Below are 15,961 nucleotides of genomic sequence, written 5' to 3'. Positions count from 1 at the left end.
TAACCATATACTGAATGTTCCACTAAGCTGAAATCCAATTTGTATTCATGGGTTTTTCATTTTATGGAACCGCTGGCAGCTGTTTCTTTGTTGACTCACCTACATTTCAGATTGCATCCACTTTTTCCTACTTGTTCTGTGCTTAGTTAAGAAACATTACAATACTGAGAGGATCCAACCATGTTGTTTCTATGATAGTGCAGCATGGTAATCTGTGTCATGCTATATTTTACATGGGTAAAGAATCCTTTCTTGGTCTGACTGGCAGATGTTTAGTTCATTATGATGGCAGGCCACATTTGAACCCACTGCACCATATAGAAATGAGCTACTGGCAGGCTATGCATCTCCGCTTTCAAGTAATTTCCCTAAATTATCATAACAGTATGCTGATTGCTAAATGGATTTGTCAGTAATTAGGGGGAACAAACAGCGTGCTCTCGCAAAACATTACGAAATACATGATGTCTGAAAAGGAAAGTAGCATATTTCTTGCATGAGAAGGAGAAGAATACGAGACAAAAGCTCTATAACGAGGAGACAGGACAGAGCAAGAGGAAGCAGTTTGATGTTAATTGTGTGTTGATGCAGAAAATGTGATAATACGTTCTATTGTCGATATCTAACTCAAAATAGTATGTAACAGTAACAGTTGGGCTTATATGGTGTCTTGCTGAATTAGATGAGAAGACTGATACTGCTCTCATGTTTGCACAGTAAATATAGTTAGCTTGGCTTTACAACGATTAAGCATATTTAACAAAATGTCCTCTAAATTTTATATTTTTAGCCAGTGTTTTTTTGTTTTATAACCTTACTCTTCTGCAGCCTCCATATCCCAATAGTTATATCTGACTAACACAACTTTCAGATGTTCAGACAGAATTTATACACACCAACACAAAAACACAAAATCTGCAGTTCAGAGTTTGTATTGATTCCACAAATATTTCACACAAAGTCCAAACCTTTGTGACAGATATCACCACATGCAGCATAAGAATAGAGTTACTCCCTAAAACAATCGCCACGAGCAGTCGGAGCTGCTGGTTCCTGACACTTCTATCTGCTCCTGATAATAGTTTAAAAGTAAAACCGAAGCAGCATGAAACAGCAAATATGCCCCTGTCTTTCTGAGAGTTTCTCCCTCTCATGCATTTACAGAATCGCATGCAGTGTTGCACAGCTGATGCATGTATGACTGACATATTATAATCAGACTGCACAACATGCTGGACCTGGTTCCCTCTGACACCCTGTCTTTGTTCAGGTCCCAGGCTTCCCGTCCACTGCTGAGGACACTTAGGTTCACAGGCCTGGTGATATAAATAGACAGGACTGTTGAGCTCCTTTTGGACTTCACAGAGGGAAACACTTGCCAGGTAAATATAATCCCCTCCCTCCCATTCTGTGAAGTCTCAAGCGTCATTACCATAACTGCCTTTGTTCTTCAATCAACCTTTAAAGATGGCTCACACTGTGTTTGTGCTACGACGTTTGTGGTGTGTGTATCTGTTGTGGTCATACTGGTGAAAATGTGTGTTCATGTTTGTATTTATGTGGCCATTTTGGCTCAAGGCAACAAGCAAGCTATAAAAAAAATGTTGTAAATTATATAGCACAAAGCAATAATCTGTAAGTGCTAATGTCTTTGAACCTTCTAGGTCATACATGCACTTAACATCATTTATGTGTCATGGGAGACAACAGGGACACAGAGCTGAACGGAGATATTGGTCTTCTCTCTCTCACACACACACATACACACACACATAAGACACACATCAGACAACACACACACTCCAGTCAATGCCTAAAATCATATACGATGACCTCTGAACTCAGCACCCTATCTGTGTGTCTGTGTGTGAGTGATTCCACCACCTCACTTTAATGTCGAGAGCTAACCTTCTTTAAAAGGCCAAATTTTACATTTTCCATCCGTATGTGAAGAAGGACAACATGTAAAACAGCCCGCGTGCGTTTATCATCTCCTGCCTCTCAGGAAGTCACATAATCAATCAAATGGCCACTGGGCTTGATTAAAAAAATGGGTAAATCCCACGATTTGAATTTCTAAGAGCAGTGACAGCATGTCTGTACCATGTGCAATCAATAGCATAGCAAGGTGATAGAGAATTTGTATAATTAATTAAATTCAAAACAGCATCAATAAATACAGCATCTGGATCCACAGGTGCCAGATAGAGTATATGAGTGGTACGTCTTATGTACTGTTAGTTACTGCTCAGTCAGAACCTTTAAAGGATAAGTCTGCTGATAATCTGTATTTTTGTTTTATTCAACAGATCCCACGAAAAAGACCAAAACCAAAAATGTGTCACTGCTTTCCTCAGTACTTTCCGACCCCATTGGCTCCAACTAAATATTTAAAAACCAGTCATGAATATATACTTTCATCTTTAAAAACCGCTAAATATCTTTCTAAATCAGCTGGGCATTGCAGATTTTTGCAAACATTACTCGGGCAGGAGTAAACAGCGCATTGCAATAAAGAAACATGTCACCCAGTCCAACAGTGTGGCTCATTTTAATAGTTTTTGGATGACGATGCGGTTAATGGCACAGAGGAATGAGCTATATCAGGCTGTGACTACAACAGTAATACTTAGTGGGCTCATTTCAGTGTTGTTTTGGGTTTTTTCATGGAATTTCTTGACAGTAAGACAAAAGAAATATCATGAACCTTGTTCTTTGATCTTTATTGTTTTAATGTTTGTATTTTCCACTGTCCTATTAGTGTATTTGGACTGTCATTCCCCTGTTAACCACTTTGAACTGCACTGACTTGTGTAAAAAGGAGCTATACAAATGAAGTGCGTCAGCTTGGCACTGGGAGAAATGCATGGTTGTTTTTGGTCTTTTCATGGGATCTGCTGAAAATAAGAAAAGCTCAGACTAACCCTTTAAGGCATATTTAACTTTAATGTGCTGATGGAGCTTCTACCTTCTGAATAAGTTAATTTTTCTCTCCTAAAAACATCATGAGCTCTGTTGCCTGTGTGACTTGGCTGCTGCTGCATGAGACAGTATCAATGTTTCTTTGCAAGAGTAATGATGTGCAAATTCTGCGAGGTGGGACATCACCTCTTGCTGTTTGATGAAAAAATAAAACACTAAAAAGTCTACAAGATAACCTGTTTTGCAAATTGCATAGAATAGTTTCTGCAGGAAACACAGGAAACACAAGGACACGCTAACAATCACGCACGTGCTGCGCATACAGAAGTGCTCACACATTTACACTGCGAGGAATGGATCTACTCCTGCACCTTGACCTTGAGCCGTACCTGGTAAAGTTAAATGAAGTAGAGAGTGCACAGACCACAGGATGGAGGCGAAGTAAATCACAACAGTATTTCAATGGCAGAAATCTTAATCCCTGAAAGTCAACCATGCATACACAAACTAGGTGGCTGAGTGCCTAACAAGGAAGAAGGCTTGAGAGCCGGCAGAGCTGGTGGGTGTCCAGATGGTGGAGTGGGGGTGCTTTGGGCCGAGGGTTAACCATGACCCCCCCACCCCCCATCACTCACCTCCACTTCCCACCAGATGCCCTGTCGATCAAATATTGGCAGCGAAACTGACAGCCTCTCTTCTCTTTTTACCAAATCACTGAGAGCACTAGACAGCAGCACTAATATGACGTGATTACTGTCTTGTTTAACATAAAAGCAGGCTTCATTTCTGGCTGAGAGTAACCATGGTAACCAATATTGATGGAAAGTGATGGGTCTGGAGGGTCCATTTTATCATCTGGCATCAGTTAGATGAAACATTTCTCACTATCATTGTGCACGGAGAGAGTTGACCCATATTTGAGTCAAAACACACTCCTGCAAATGTGTTACCTTGATAAGCAGGCGGATTGTTCCAGAGGCCTTGTGGGAAATGTAGTATGAGAAGGAGAGCTTGCAGATGGCGCTGGACTCTTTCCACACGGAGCTCCTAATGTGAGCTTTATCACCTTTGAGTCCCACTGGTGTAGCTTCCAGATAGACAAAATGACCTAAAGAGAGAGGAAAGAGGAGAAGTGATGGAGGAGAGGGGCAACAACGAGGGAGAGCTCTAGCAGCCAGTGACAAATTAGAGCAAGGTCACAAACAGTGTGGTCGGGGAATGAGGGCGAGGGGTCTCAGAGTAATGTCTGACACATCCCTTAATATGTGGCTGCCTTTTGACACCCAGGAATCACTCTTAAAGTGTCTCTGTTGAGTCAAGCTCACAAGGGGAAAACTTGGGAGGGATACAAAACCAGAGGGAGCGCATCTGTGCTGCAAATATGCTGCAAATATTTTCTACATTACACTACAAAAATAATACGCATTTCAGAGAGCTCATAGTCTGTGGCTTTTCATCATCATAATCTTTATTACTTAACATTATAAATCAAATAAGCATAAAATATAAAATTGATTTTAAAGTTGTAGTCTTTCAGATCTTTGTGAAATAAAACCCTGTTTGTGATCCTATGTATGGTATCGATTTTTCAGCAGGAGCCATTCAATATATTCAGATTTGCATTACTTATGTAGCAGTTTTCATTGTTAGGCTTGGTGCTCTTAGACAAGATTGACTTTATTGTCCCAGTAGGAAATTTGCCTGGGACATTATAGTGTCTGCAGTATAAAATCACTGCAGAGCAACAATAAAAAACACAACAAATACATTAATCCATCAAATGCACATACAGTGCAGAGTGTACACATGGTGCAGTATGTATGGGATAATGTACAGCTTCATCACCCTGTTGGGGTTCATGTAATAAATAACAGTGATCAATGACAAGAAGGACAGTTACGGAATACAAACTACTTGTTATTATTACTGACTGGCTTCCTATTGTTTGGCTGCACTGTAAACAGATAAACCAGTGGTTCTTCTGTTGTATTTACAGTATGACTAACTAGTGGCTCAATGAGTGTTTGGTGTTGTATTAAACCACACTTCCTGTTATCCCTAAGAACAACTGGTGTCACTAAATCAATGAGAACTGAAGTTTTAAGGATTACAGCCTTAAGATGCTTAGGAGAAGCACCTCCACAAGAGCTCTATATGTGCATATATGTTTATTTATTAATGCGCATCACTTTTTACCATACATCTTGTATAATGGAATTAGAGCCGTGCATCAGTCACCTGAAGGCCCACCTGCTGTACACTCACATACCAGGAGATAGCTCATTGATTTTGTCACTGAAGAGGCTGAAGCATGAATTAAACATTGTGGAGAGCTACCACAGGACTTTGGTTTAAGGTGGAAATTTTAAAGTCAGCTCAAATACATTCACTCTGATTATATCAAACCACCCAGAAGTGAAGGTGAACTTGTTCAATTACAGAATGGTAATTTGAAGGGGAGACTAGAACAGTGCAGAAGTTCCTTTTTAATGAGAAACTTAAAGTTTTAAATTTTTAAACTTTAAACTTTTTAACTTTAAAATGATGTGACAGTTCAAGTGTGCACTCACACAATGGACACATACCGTTTTCATTCGTCAGCGTGTGATCATATGGAGGCCGTATGCTTTTGACAGATCCCACCCCGAGCGTCCAATCAAAATTATCGGCCAGGGAGCTCTTCCAGCCACAGCGACCGTTCTCAAAGGTGCAGGACGTCCCACAATCCTTTTCGTCAGTGCCATCGCCACAGTCATCTGTGAAGTCACAGCTCTGCCCCGCGGCGTAACACCGGCCATTTTCACAAGTCAGAAAACCTGAAGGACAGGAGCCTGGAAATAAGACACACAAATAAAACATCGTTCAGACTCCCCGTGTTTGTTTCCCAACAAAGCATCTTCTGTGTGTCCATCACAAGAGTTCAGTATTAACTTCAGAGCATAAGAAGTCAACTCAAGAGTGGGGGGGCCATCGGCATGCAGCATCAGGGTGTCTTTAAGAGGCTTAAAAAGACAAAAGAGCATGGGGCTGTAAGCCTAAATCAGTGTATCATAGGGTGGCGTGCTGTAGGGGGCTGGAATCTGCTTCTTTTGGCGCCAGGCATTCCAGCGGGGTCGGCGCTAGGCTTTGGGGAGTGTTAGAGAGGGAGATGAGGCGTGATGAAGAGGGGTGGTCGCTGTAAGTAAAGGAGAGAAAAGGGTATAAGTCCCTCCTAAGCCTTTGTTCCTCTTCAGATGCACGGGACCAGAAGCAATGTGCCTCAACAAAGGCGCACAGGAAGCCAGGAAGCCAGGAAGCCACGGCTCCCCACTGTGAAGCCAGACTGCCTCACCACCTGATGGGGAGCACACTGAAGCTGTAGGTGGATTCATTTTGAAGAAAAGTTTGAAACTAATAACACTTCTGCAAGAACTCTTTTTAAACATGCAGTTCTTCGCCTGTAACTGTAAATCTAGGCTAATTGATTTGTCCTCATTAATTCCACTGCATGTGCTGTTACATGGGTAACTTTAATGCCCTGCATTGTTGAGTATGTCAGTCAGTCACCGTGGGTGACATACTGCCCCCTGGTGTAAGGACTTTACACTATAATTCACACTAAATTACATCTGGTATTAGAGGCCAGATAGGGGGAAGCAAATTATCCAATCTTGCCGCTGAAATACCACAGTATTGTTGTCTTTCTTCTCACATCTGACATGCTATATTTCCATTTCCATGTCATTCACAATTTCTATTGTAATTTTTCTCCAAATTCTTATCTTTTTGTAAAAATAACTCATCAGTTAAACCGTTGCCCTTTGCTCCATTCCTTTCTCCGTCCTGGTGCATGAAACAAAGGCAGACAGTGATAGGATCAAAACCGCATTTCTCTTACAGTATGTCTGAAAAATCAACCTCACACAAAGAATCTGCTGTCAGATTCGTATGCTAATGTAGATTCATTTGAATTTGTGATACCAGAGGCCACTGATGATGAGAAGAGAACAGACAACAAGTGCAGTAACATTTATGGCTTCATGTATGTGTTATAGTGATGGCATTTTGTCATTCAGACTGCATTATATTCTACATGTGTTCCTAAAAAACTTGCCACTGGGTGCAGGTGACTGTATTGCAAATGTTCCTTACAGCTTTCCTCAGACATGACAGGACATTTACATAAAAAAGCCATGTGCAAAATGCTATGAATGGAGACAAGAGTTTTCTTTTTTTCCCCACAAGCTACATTACTGATGGATTTATACTTAATTTGCCTTTGAAGCCTTAATTAATGACCATCATGAGTGCAAAGGACATCCCCCCATTCTCTTCTAGTGAATATAATGAGTATCATAATTTATTCTGCTGCCTGACAGTGCTTAAGCAGAAACATTATCTAACCTGTTGTATCTAAAATGTTTGCTGGATATTTTATTTTTCCATGCAGTTGGCACACATACAGACCTCTTTGACAGAGCATTACATTAAGTGTTGCAGGCATTGGTCCGCAATGTCTTGTTAAAGCCATGATAAAATTAAAAAAGCACATGCTGGGGTTGCCTGCAGTGTGTTTCAACCCTCCATCATGTAATGTGATAGTACTTCAGAATGTAGCAGTGGAGGAAAATGCTCCTGAGGGGCTTCAGTACATAATTACAGTTCCTGCTGTCTTTGCTCTCCTCTGTATTATTGTACGTCCTCTGCAGCAGCTAAGGAGCCACTGAGAGTAGCTTTCTCTCTTTCATCCACGACTCTTCTCCCTCCTGGCTCGCTTAAGGGCGATATGAACTTCACTTCACTTCGCTGTCAGGGCAGCTGTGTTACTCCTTTTCGTAACCTTCAAGAAGTGCTTCCTATCCCTCTGTTCCTCGCACACACAGCACCTCCTATTTCCCTCCTGCGCTATTTGCTCTGTGTTTACTTGCTCTGAAAATGACCTTGTCGTGCTTTTGAAAACACTTTTTCTGCCCTTTCTCCCTCGCAATGTTTTTTTCTTTTTTGTATTTCTCAACCATGTGATTCTATACACTGTGTGTATCCTTATGACAATGCTGCTTTGCTTAAGCCAATCACTATATAAGTACTATATATAATAATCAGGCATCAAAACTACGGTACATGCACATATTCCATCACTGCACTACAATTACATTTAAAGTGTTACTAAGAAATAGTTACTTAATTTAACAGCACCTCTTTCCACAGACAGAGAGCTGCTACTCAATAATCAACAGAATACAGTGTTGGTAGTGTCAGGATTAAATATTCAGGAGAAACTTTGCAGGGAAAGCCGATCACAGTTCACAGAGTTTGTTTCTGCTGCAGAACTTTATGAAATGTTATTTTTTTACAGCATCAGAAACAACATTCACCTCCACAGTGTTGGAGTTTAGGAGTGAATCTCACATGCTGCCATCTCAAAACCTGGACAAATTAAGCCAAAGCTATCTGTATGGTTAGATAGTGCTGGATAAGGATGGACAACTTGTCTCAGCAGCCACCAGCATCAACATACTGCTCAACACAGAAATAAGCATCAGAGCAGGAGAGTAAGATGATAAACTGTTGGTGAAATGCTAAATGAAACAGCATCAACATCACTGTAAGCGCTAACACTGGCAACAAGTGAGAGAAAGACGTAGCTGTAAGGATGATCCCAGACAGAAATCTGCTGCTACAGAGAAACCTTCTCCTGGTCATCTCAAAACGACCAGGACACTCTTGCAGCAGGCACACAGCTTCGCAATTTCATTCCTCTCTGAGCACAGACGACACTGAAAAGTTGCCAGTATCCAATACAAGCGAAAGGCCATGAATTTAATAAGCCTATTATAACCACAGTAACAATGGCAATAAATCAGCTCTTGTTGTTTTCTCTCGCCTCTTAAAGGGCTCCTTCATAAAGAAAGTAAGGGATGAAGAGGAACTTCTAATAGTTCAATAGTTCCCAAGTCTTATATATAGACATTGATGGGACTTGATTTAGTCAGTGCTTATATGGGCAGTGACAAACACTGTGTGGGACCACATGTACAGTAAATGTTGCAAAGCGTTTCCAGTAGTTTTTTTCCTCCAACTGTTACCGAACAATTTTCGCAACTTTTGCTTCACGTCACAAGGAAACTGCTTCTTCTTCATATCATGAATGTATTCTGGTTGAAACAGGATGTAAATGAGGTGAGCTCAGGTGCGAAAAAACATAAATTGTGATTCAGTGTTTTGCTGAATAGTGCTGCCTCCGTGTTTACGCAGAGACCAGCAACCAGCAGATGTGATAAATTTCAGGAGATCTAACACACTGTTTTGGCCATGCCCTGTGCACTAGCTGAATGTAATTTGGTTTTCTTTATAGATATTGCACCAATTTCTGAAAGAGCCCCCTTTTCACCCTCCAAATGAAGGCAATGATCTAATATCCCAGCAGCTCATAATTCTCTGTTTGCAAATATGAGAACACTATTACAGCGAAAGTCATCAAAACTGCAATCATCTATATTTTAGTGGCCTAATAACTTTCCTAAATCAGGGAAATAATCTAATTTGGCACCCTGGGCTCCATAGCCATGTCCTTTTCACAGTGTCAGTCATTTGTAAACATACTGAAATATTCTCATGCAGGAAAACAGCCCTGAAGGGATGCAGTTGTTCAGCTATTTACTAAAAGAAAAGGAGTAATGCAGTCACAGCACTTTCCTTGTCACAATGGAATTAAAGAGACATTATTTACTGGCAGGTTTTCTCAGGAACAATAATAAAAACCAACATCTTTCACCTACACCCAGGCCTTCATCAGGGCTCCAGTCTGTGGCAGATATATATGAGCGTTTTATAACTGCTCCAGTAGGAACAAGCCGGGCTTGTTACTGTAATTCTTGTTTTGTGAGGACAGTGCCTTGTTGAACCTCAGTCTTTGTCTACTGAACTTAACTGCTGCTGTGAAATTTTGCACCTGAGTTAATATTGCATTAAAGCTGTCAAAGGTCATTATTACCCAGCACATATTACAACAGTGCACATGTTGTACTGTGTCTCGTTGGGTTTTACACAGACAAGGAAAAGAAACCCCCTCCAAAAGAGTTTGTAAGTAAAAACAAGCTTTGAGCTAAATGTATCGGTGTGCTAACTTGCTCACAGGGATAATGCTAACACCTGATTTTTAGCAGGTATGATGTTTAGCTTGATAACTATCTCTATTACTTTAGCGTGAAAGTGTGCTTACATTGGATGATTAACAACAATATAAAACTCCATGATCCACCCAGTAACTTAACCTCATGGTGGCTTTAGAGGAAAAAACCCGGGGGGGGGGTCACCAAATGTTGCAGGGATAAACCTCTGGGGACCATGATTGTTTGTATGTTTGTCCATTTAATACCTACTGAGATATCTTAATCCAAACTGACTGAGTGACAAAGTGACATTGTGTTCCCAGAGAATGGAAGAAGCATTTTGAAAGGCAGTTCAAAGAGAGAGTAGGATTATAGTAAATCAAATTTGGATATAATGTGATGGAAGTTATACCAAAAAGATTAGCAGCCTTTCACATTGTTTGGAAGAGGGGTGGGGTTGGATTTGGTGGGTGAGCTTAGCGTACACAGTACAAAACAAGGGTGACAAAGCAGAGTTTATACCTGAAGGAGGCGCAGTATTGTCCTCTACTCCAGCTGTGGAGGCGAGCAGACATCCTGGGGAGAAAATGATGTCATCCAGGCAGATGTCACCCTTTGGACTTCGGCCCACCTTTCCCTCAAACATGACCTGAAAGTCCCTGGTGTGGCTCAGCAGGATCTCCCTCATCTGCCAGTAGTTGCCCTGATCTCCCGTCAGGTTCATAAGGAGATGAAGATCACCTTCGCTTTTCCTGAACACGCTGAGGGTGCCGATGCCGTCTCCAGACATGTGGATATAGAAACGCATCTGAACAGAGGACATAAAATGAAAAATATGTCAGCGTAGGACACTTTTATTGTGGCCAGATGTGACTGATACTTTTCAGTTTTCCCACAGTGATACTCAATTTCCTCTCATTACCATTACACAGTGTAGAAATATCACATAATAAATTATTTTAAAGCAACATATTTGAAGAAAACTACGCAAAGGATGAATATATGTGATGCTGTTGTCATTTTAATGCTCCTAAAAAATGTATTTTGTCTCAGCAAAGACATATTATGTCTCCTTTGGCACCCAGACGCCACTTTCTTTTCCATTATGTTTTCCACCTCTCCTTTCTCCCAAATAACCATCAGTCCTCATGGCAGAATATAGACAGAAACCAAAAGTATGGGCATACAAAGGTAATTAAGTTTTAATCTTCTCACTAGGTCGATGCAATTTTTCCCTTTGGTCCTTGTCTTTATTAAAACTTAGAGAGAAAGTGTGTCTCTCCATCCCACAGCAGTGAGGCAGTGATGTTTTATAGGTTCTCTTTCCAAATGGAGGCGTGTTCATGTGCAACAGCAGCACAGCTACACCCTCCATCTCAGGAGAGAGGCTGCTCGCCCTTCTCTCCTTCTCAACCGCCCCCACCCACCCCCCTCTCCCCCCTCTCCCCCCTCTCCCCCACGCACAGCCGTCCCTTCAGTTTAATTGGTGTCTTTTTGCTGACTGCCTGATTGATTGACAGGTCAGGAGTGGGATAAGACAGACACGAGGCGCAGAGCAAACTACACAGTCAATCAAGACATCATTCCTGGTGGAGCATCAGAACGACAGCTGGGAGGACACACACACACACACACACACACACACACAAAGACTACAGCATGCACAAGCACATACACTCATTTTTAATTGCTTTTTCAGTTACAACACATTTTCATCTGTAAATTCAAGTACATGAATGTACTCTACTACTGTTCAATGACTGACTCAGAGACGGTTATATTTTTATCATTCATATCTTCTTAAGACTTGGTACCACTCTCATGTCTGTACGCTAAATATGAAGCTGCAGCAAGGAGCTGGTTAGCTTAGTTTAGCATACAGACTGTAAAAGGTGGAAACATTAACACATTATGATGTTGATATTAATGTTAATGATCGAGCACATAAGGCCATTTAAAACTACACCTTGTTGGTTTAACACTGTTTGTACGGATTATGCAAAACAAGATCTGAGGTATTAATTAGTGAGCTTTAGAGGTCCTGGTTGGCAGATTTTTTTTAACCTTTAGACAGAGCCAAGCTAAAATTAGCTAAAAACTCCTGGCTGCAGCCTCACAATACAGAGATGAGAATCGGTGTGGTATAGATCTTCTCATCTGACTCTCAGTAAGAAAGCGAATAAATGCATTTCCCGAAATGTCAAACTTGAAATCTCACTATGTAAATATTCCAAAAGTGATTTTGTATATTTCCCTTGGGAGGCACTTATCGCCAGTGAAATAGGCAGAAACATTGTTTCTTCTGCTTTTTTGTGAATAGAACACATTAAAACCATGTAAATATTTAATATCATATAAAATATAAATTAAACAGATGCAGTATAAAGACCAATAGAAATACACAAATTTGATTCACAGAAAAATACATTTCAGTATTCGTGTCAGGGAGGCTATAGAAGTGTTGTTTTTTAGTGTCTTTAATTTGTTTCAGTCTATTCTGTTAAAGCTTTTTGCGTTTATATTTTAAGCCATATATTCTGTGCAGAACCTCTTAAAATGACCTTTTAATTGCCAGTATATTGTCCTCCAGTTTAAAGAATGGTGTAAAAGTAATCTTTAATCAAATAGTTTCTCCCTGAACTCTGCCTTCTGCTCTTTGACCCTCACCTCACCTTGCACTGTGAGCTCCTGCGGCTCAGTAAGGGTCCTGATATGCGAGCGGTGTCTCCGGCTGCCTGGGGGAAGGAGCTCTCCAGGTAGAGGTAGTGCCCCGAGGGGTCTCTCAGGGTGTGGTCAGTTGACGGCCCGGTGCCAGCTGTCGGAGTGCTGCCTGCTTTGATCAGCCAATCAAAGTTATCCTGTCGGCATTGACGCCAGGAACAGAGGTCAAACTCAAAACTGCAGCGCCCGCTGAAGCCCTCTGAAAGACAGCAATAAAAAAAAAACACCCTCCAGGCTATCCAATTATCTGAAGATTAATCTTTGGCAGGGTGTCATCAGTCGGACATTAGAGGAGGCCTCACTGCAAATGTCGGGCTCCTCGTCAGAGTTGTCGCTGCAGTGGTTGATGAAGTCACACAGGTTGTCCTGAGGGATGCAGCGGCCATTAGCGCAGGTGTACTGCTCAGGTGTACACGGCTGGTCTGAGGGAAGAGGAGGGGAGCAGTGCAGGAAGCTGACATCATCTATCACCACGTCGCCCATGTAGCTGATCCCTCGCTTGGCCCTGAATACCACCTGAGAAAGGACAACAAACCCTGGATCAGCTCCTGTTGTCATAGAAACATAATCACATTTTAGTTAGATGCTGAAACAAAAGATCTGAGTTTCTAATGAATCAGCGTCTTGGGGGCAATCAGTTGATGAGGAGCTCAGAGACATGAGGATAAGTGTACCAGGACTCTTATGAAGGGGCTCACAGCTCAGTGTGAAAAGGCCCTTCAGCTGCTGATTGTACCTTCAGTGCAGATCTGACTCCGCCTGCTTTGACAAAGGTTAATGAAAATGTGCAAAGGCCATGGGATTTGGTCAGAAAGAGAAGACACAGGGCCCCTGTGTGTGTGTGTGTGTGTGTGTGTGTGTGTGTGTGTGTGTGTGTGGTCATAGTAACCTGGAATAACCTCAGCAGGCAGACACCACAAAGTGACTCTCATCACTGTCACACTCGCAAGTTAAGACTCATTAGACTGAATTAGACTAAATCAATTCATCATTGATTATCCAGTCTGTGTGTCCAATTTAGCCCGCCGTGACGGAAATTAGGCCAATCACATTGACGCGCACAGTCACCTGAGGCTGAATAATCGGAATGTTATCTGAATCACATCGCACAGGGAGTACATCCCAAACAAAAAACATTACACATATAAGATACACACAAAGACATACATAATGGATGGATACTAAGATATATCATTTCATTTAGGAGGAAGGTTTATGCACATTATACTCCCCCCACAATATTTGTGTCACTGCGTATGCACTTTGTATATTGATTCTTAATTGTGAAAATCTGAAAAATACATTCAAACTAGAATTTTTTGAATTACATAAAAAAAAAAAAAGCAGCAAAAGAGAGAAGCATTTGATGTTATTGATTTCAAAAAACAGATGATATGACCCATTTTGTTGAATTGAATCTGGTGATAACACATTTCAAAGTAAAATAATTTACAAACCTGGAAGGAGTTTGATAACCCCAAAAACACTTCTCCTCGCCTCCATTTGTTGCCTTGGTTACCAGTCTGAGACCAAACCTCATGAGAGACGTTTCCATACTTCAGCAGCACCTGCAAATATTGTGAGAGACAGGCATGAGTTTTCTGATTTAACCCTTTACACGCGGCATTACCGTCCCCGCAGATATGTATGATGAGGTATGTTCGCACTCTTCTTACTTGAAGTGATCCCACCGTGAATCCGCTCATGTGGTACCAGAAGACCAGGGTGCAGTGCGGCCCAGTGGAGGAGATGACAGGTGTCTGGAGGTCACTGGTTTGGCCGTAGCCACCGTTTGAACTGTCTGCGCACATATACCAGCCCTCTGGACTGCCTCTGTCAGGGGGAAGCACAGAACAAGACCACAATCACACCCAACATGTGAATCCAGCAGAGAAGATTTGCATCAAAAGATAATTTATATAATTATTGGCTCATTTTAATGTTTGTCTTGTATATAAAGGCCTTCTATTACAAACTACTGCTGTGCCATCTTGATGTACACTTTTTTCTGGAATGCACATTTTTTGCCTTTTTTGAGAATTTTGTCACGTTGAACAAACCCCGTTCTATTCTGCAATATGAAATTCACTACAAAAAGGCCATTAGTTTGGTTCCTTCTCCAATTTTACTTCTAGTGGCTTCCCATATAGTATATGTAAAATAAAATCATATAGTAAAATAAATGTAAAGACATCTGGATATATACAAAATAGCAATTTAAAATTCTTGAAATTACGGTAACTTTTAACTGCTATTAAGTTCAACTGCTGAGCACAAAATGTCTTGTACTTCCCTGCAAAGTCCATTCTGTGTATGCGCACCAGACGATTTGAGTTTCCACATCACATTGTTGTAAGTTTCATACAGGCCCCTGTAAATGGCTAGTTGTGATGTCACAAATGATGGGGTATAATTGACGAGTCAAACAACTCAGTATTAATCAGCAATGATTTTACTTCTCAAGCAAAAATCAATTGTGAGGATTGGATTTTTTTGTTATTTCATGTGGTGGTAAACAGAATATCTTTGGGGTTTGGACTTTTAGTATGACAACACTACTTAACATTATTGATACTCATTCATCTACGTTCTCTAGCTCATAAACCAGCAAGCTATGAACTGCTATACAGTAAGACGAGTGGCGCCGTACTGTAATTGCCTTCAAGGGTCTCATCTGTATCCTCACACTCCCAGCAGCTCCCACCTTTATCTGCTCCAACCTTTTTCTGCTGCTGCTTTATTAAATTCCCATAAGAAGCGTGGCTCCACCTGGGTTAAATAAGACACAGTTTCGCCTCTCCGTTTCACTCGTGTCTTATCGATTGAGAGCCAGTCCAGGCTGCTGCAGGAGTGTGAGGAAGGAGGGTTTCAGGCAGACGGAGAGGTGATGAAAGAAGATAGTGTCTGCAATTCTGGCCGAGGGAAGAAATTACTGAAATGTAGTGGCCAAAGTGCGCTGCCACTCTCGGCTATCACCTTCCACCAAATAAAATATAGATAAGGACAATCAGGTCACGGTCTGTCCGCCACAAATGGGTAATTCCCACTCAGCTTACAGTTAATTTTTTTCTCTGAATGTCATTTATGATCACACAGACGGACAAAAGGATCATTTCTATATTTTGATGTTATCTAATTTGAACTGAGATTTTCAATTTTATCATCAATTAATTTGTCCATAATGTTCTTGATTAATTATTAATCTTTTTTGTCAGACAATAGTGAAA

The 15,961-nt window shown here is 41.1% G+C and overlaps 1 protein-coding gene across 2 annotated transcripts in view; it reads right to left on the bottom strand.

Moving 5' to 3' along the window:
* Positions 1-15,961, bottom strand: part of malrd1 (MAM and LDL receptor class A domain containing 1) — a 53,593-nt gene that overhangs the window by 19,661 nt on the left and 17,971 nt on the right. For both annotated transcript variants that reach the window (XM_070852871.1, XM_070852872.1), the window contains exons 14-20: positions 14,411-14,567; positions 14,192-14,302; positions 13,037-13,250; positions 12,686-12,933; positions 10,536-10,821; positions 5,508-5,753; positions 3,873-4,030 (exon numbers count right to left, since the gene is read on the bottom strand). In XM_070852871.1, coding sequence (XP_070708972.1) covers positions 3,873-4,030; positions 5,508-5,753; positions 10,536-10,821; positions 12,686-12,933; positions 13,037-13,250; positions 14,192-14,302; positions 14,411-14,567 — 1,420 coding nt within the window. The remainder of the gene's footprint in view (positions 1-3,872; positions 4,031-5,507; positions 5,754-10,535; positions 10,822-12,685; positions 12,934-13,036; positions 13,251-14,191; positions 14,303-14,410; positions 14,568-15,961) is intronic.

Source organism: Pempheris klunzingeri, chromosome 21, assembly GCF_042242105.1.
Source record: "Pempheris klunzingeri isolate RE-2024b chromosome 21, fPemKlu1.hap1, whole genome shotgun sequence".
Taxonomy (NCBI): Eukaryota; Metazoa; Chordata; class Actinopteri; order Acropomatiformes; family Pempheridae; genus Pempheris; species Pempheris klunzingeri.
This window is presented reverse-complemented; position numbering and strand designations above follow the sequence as displayed.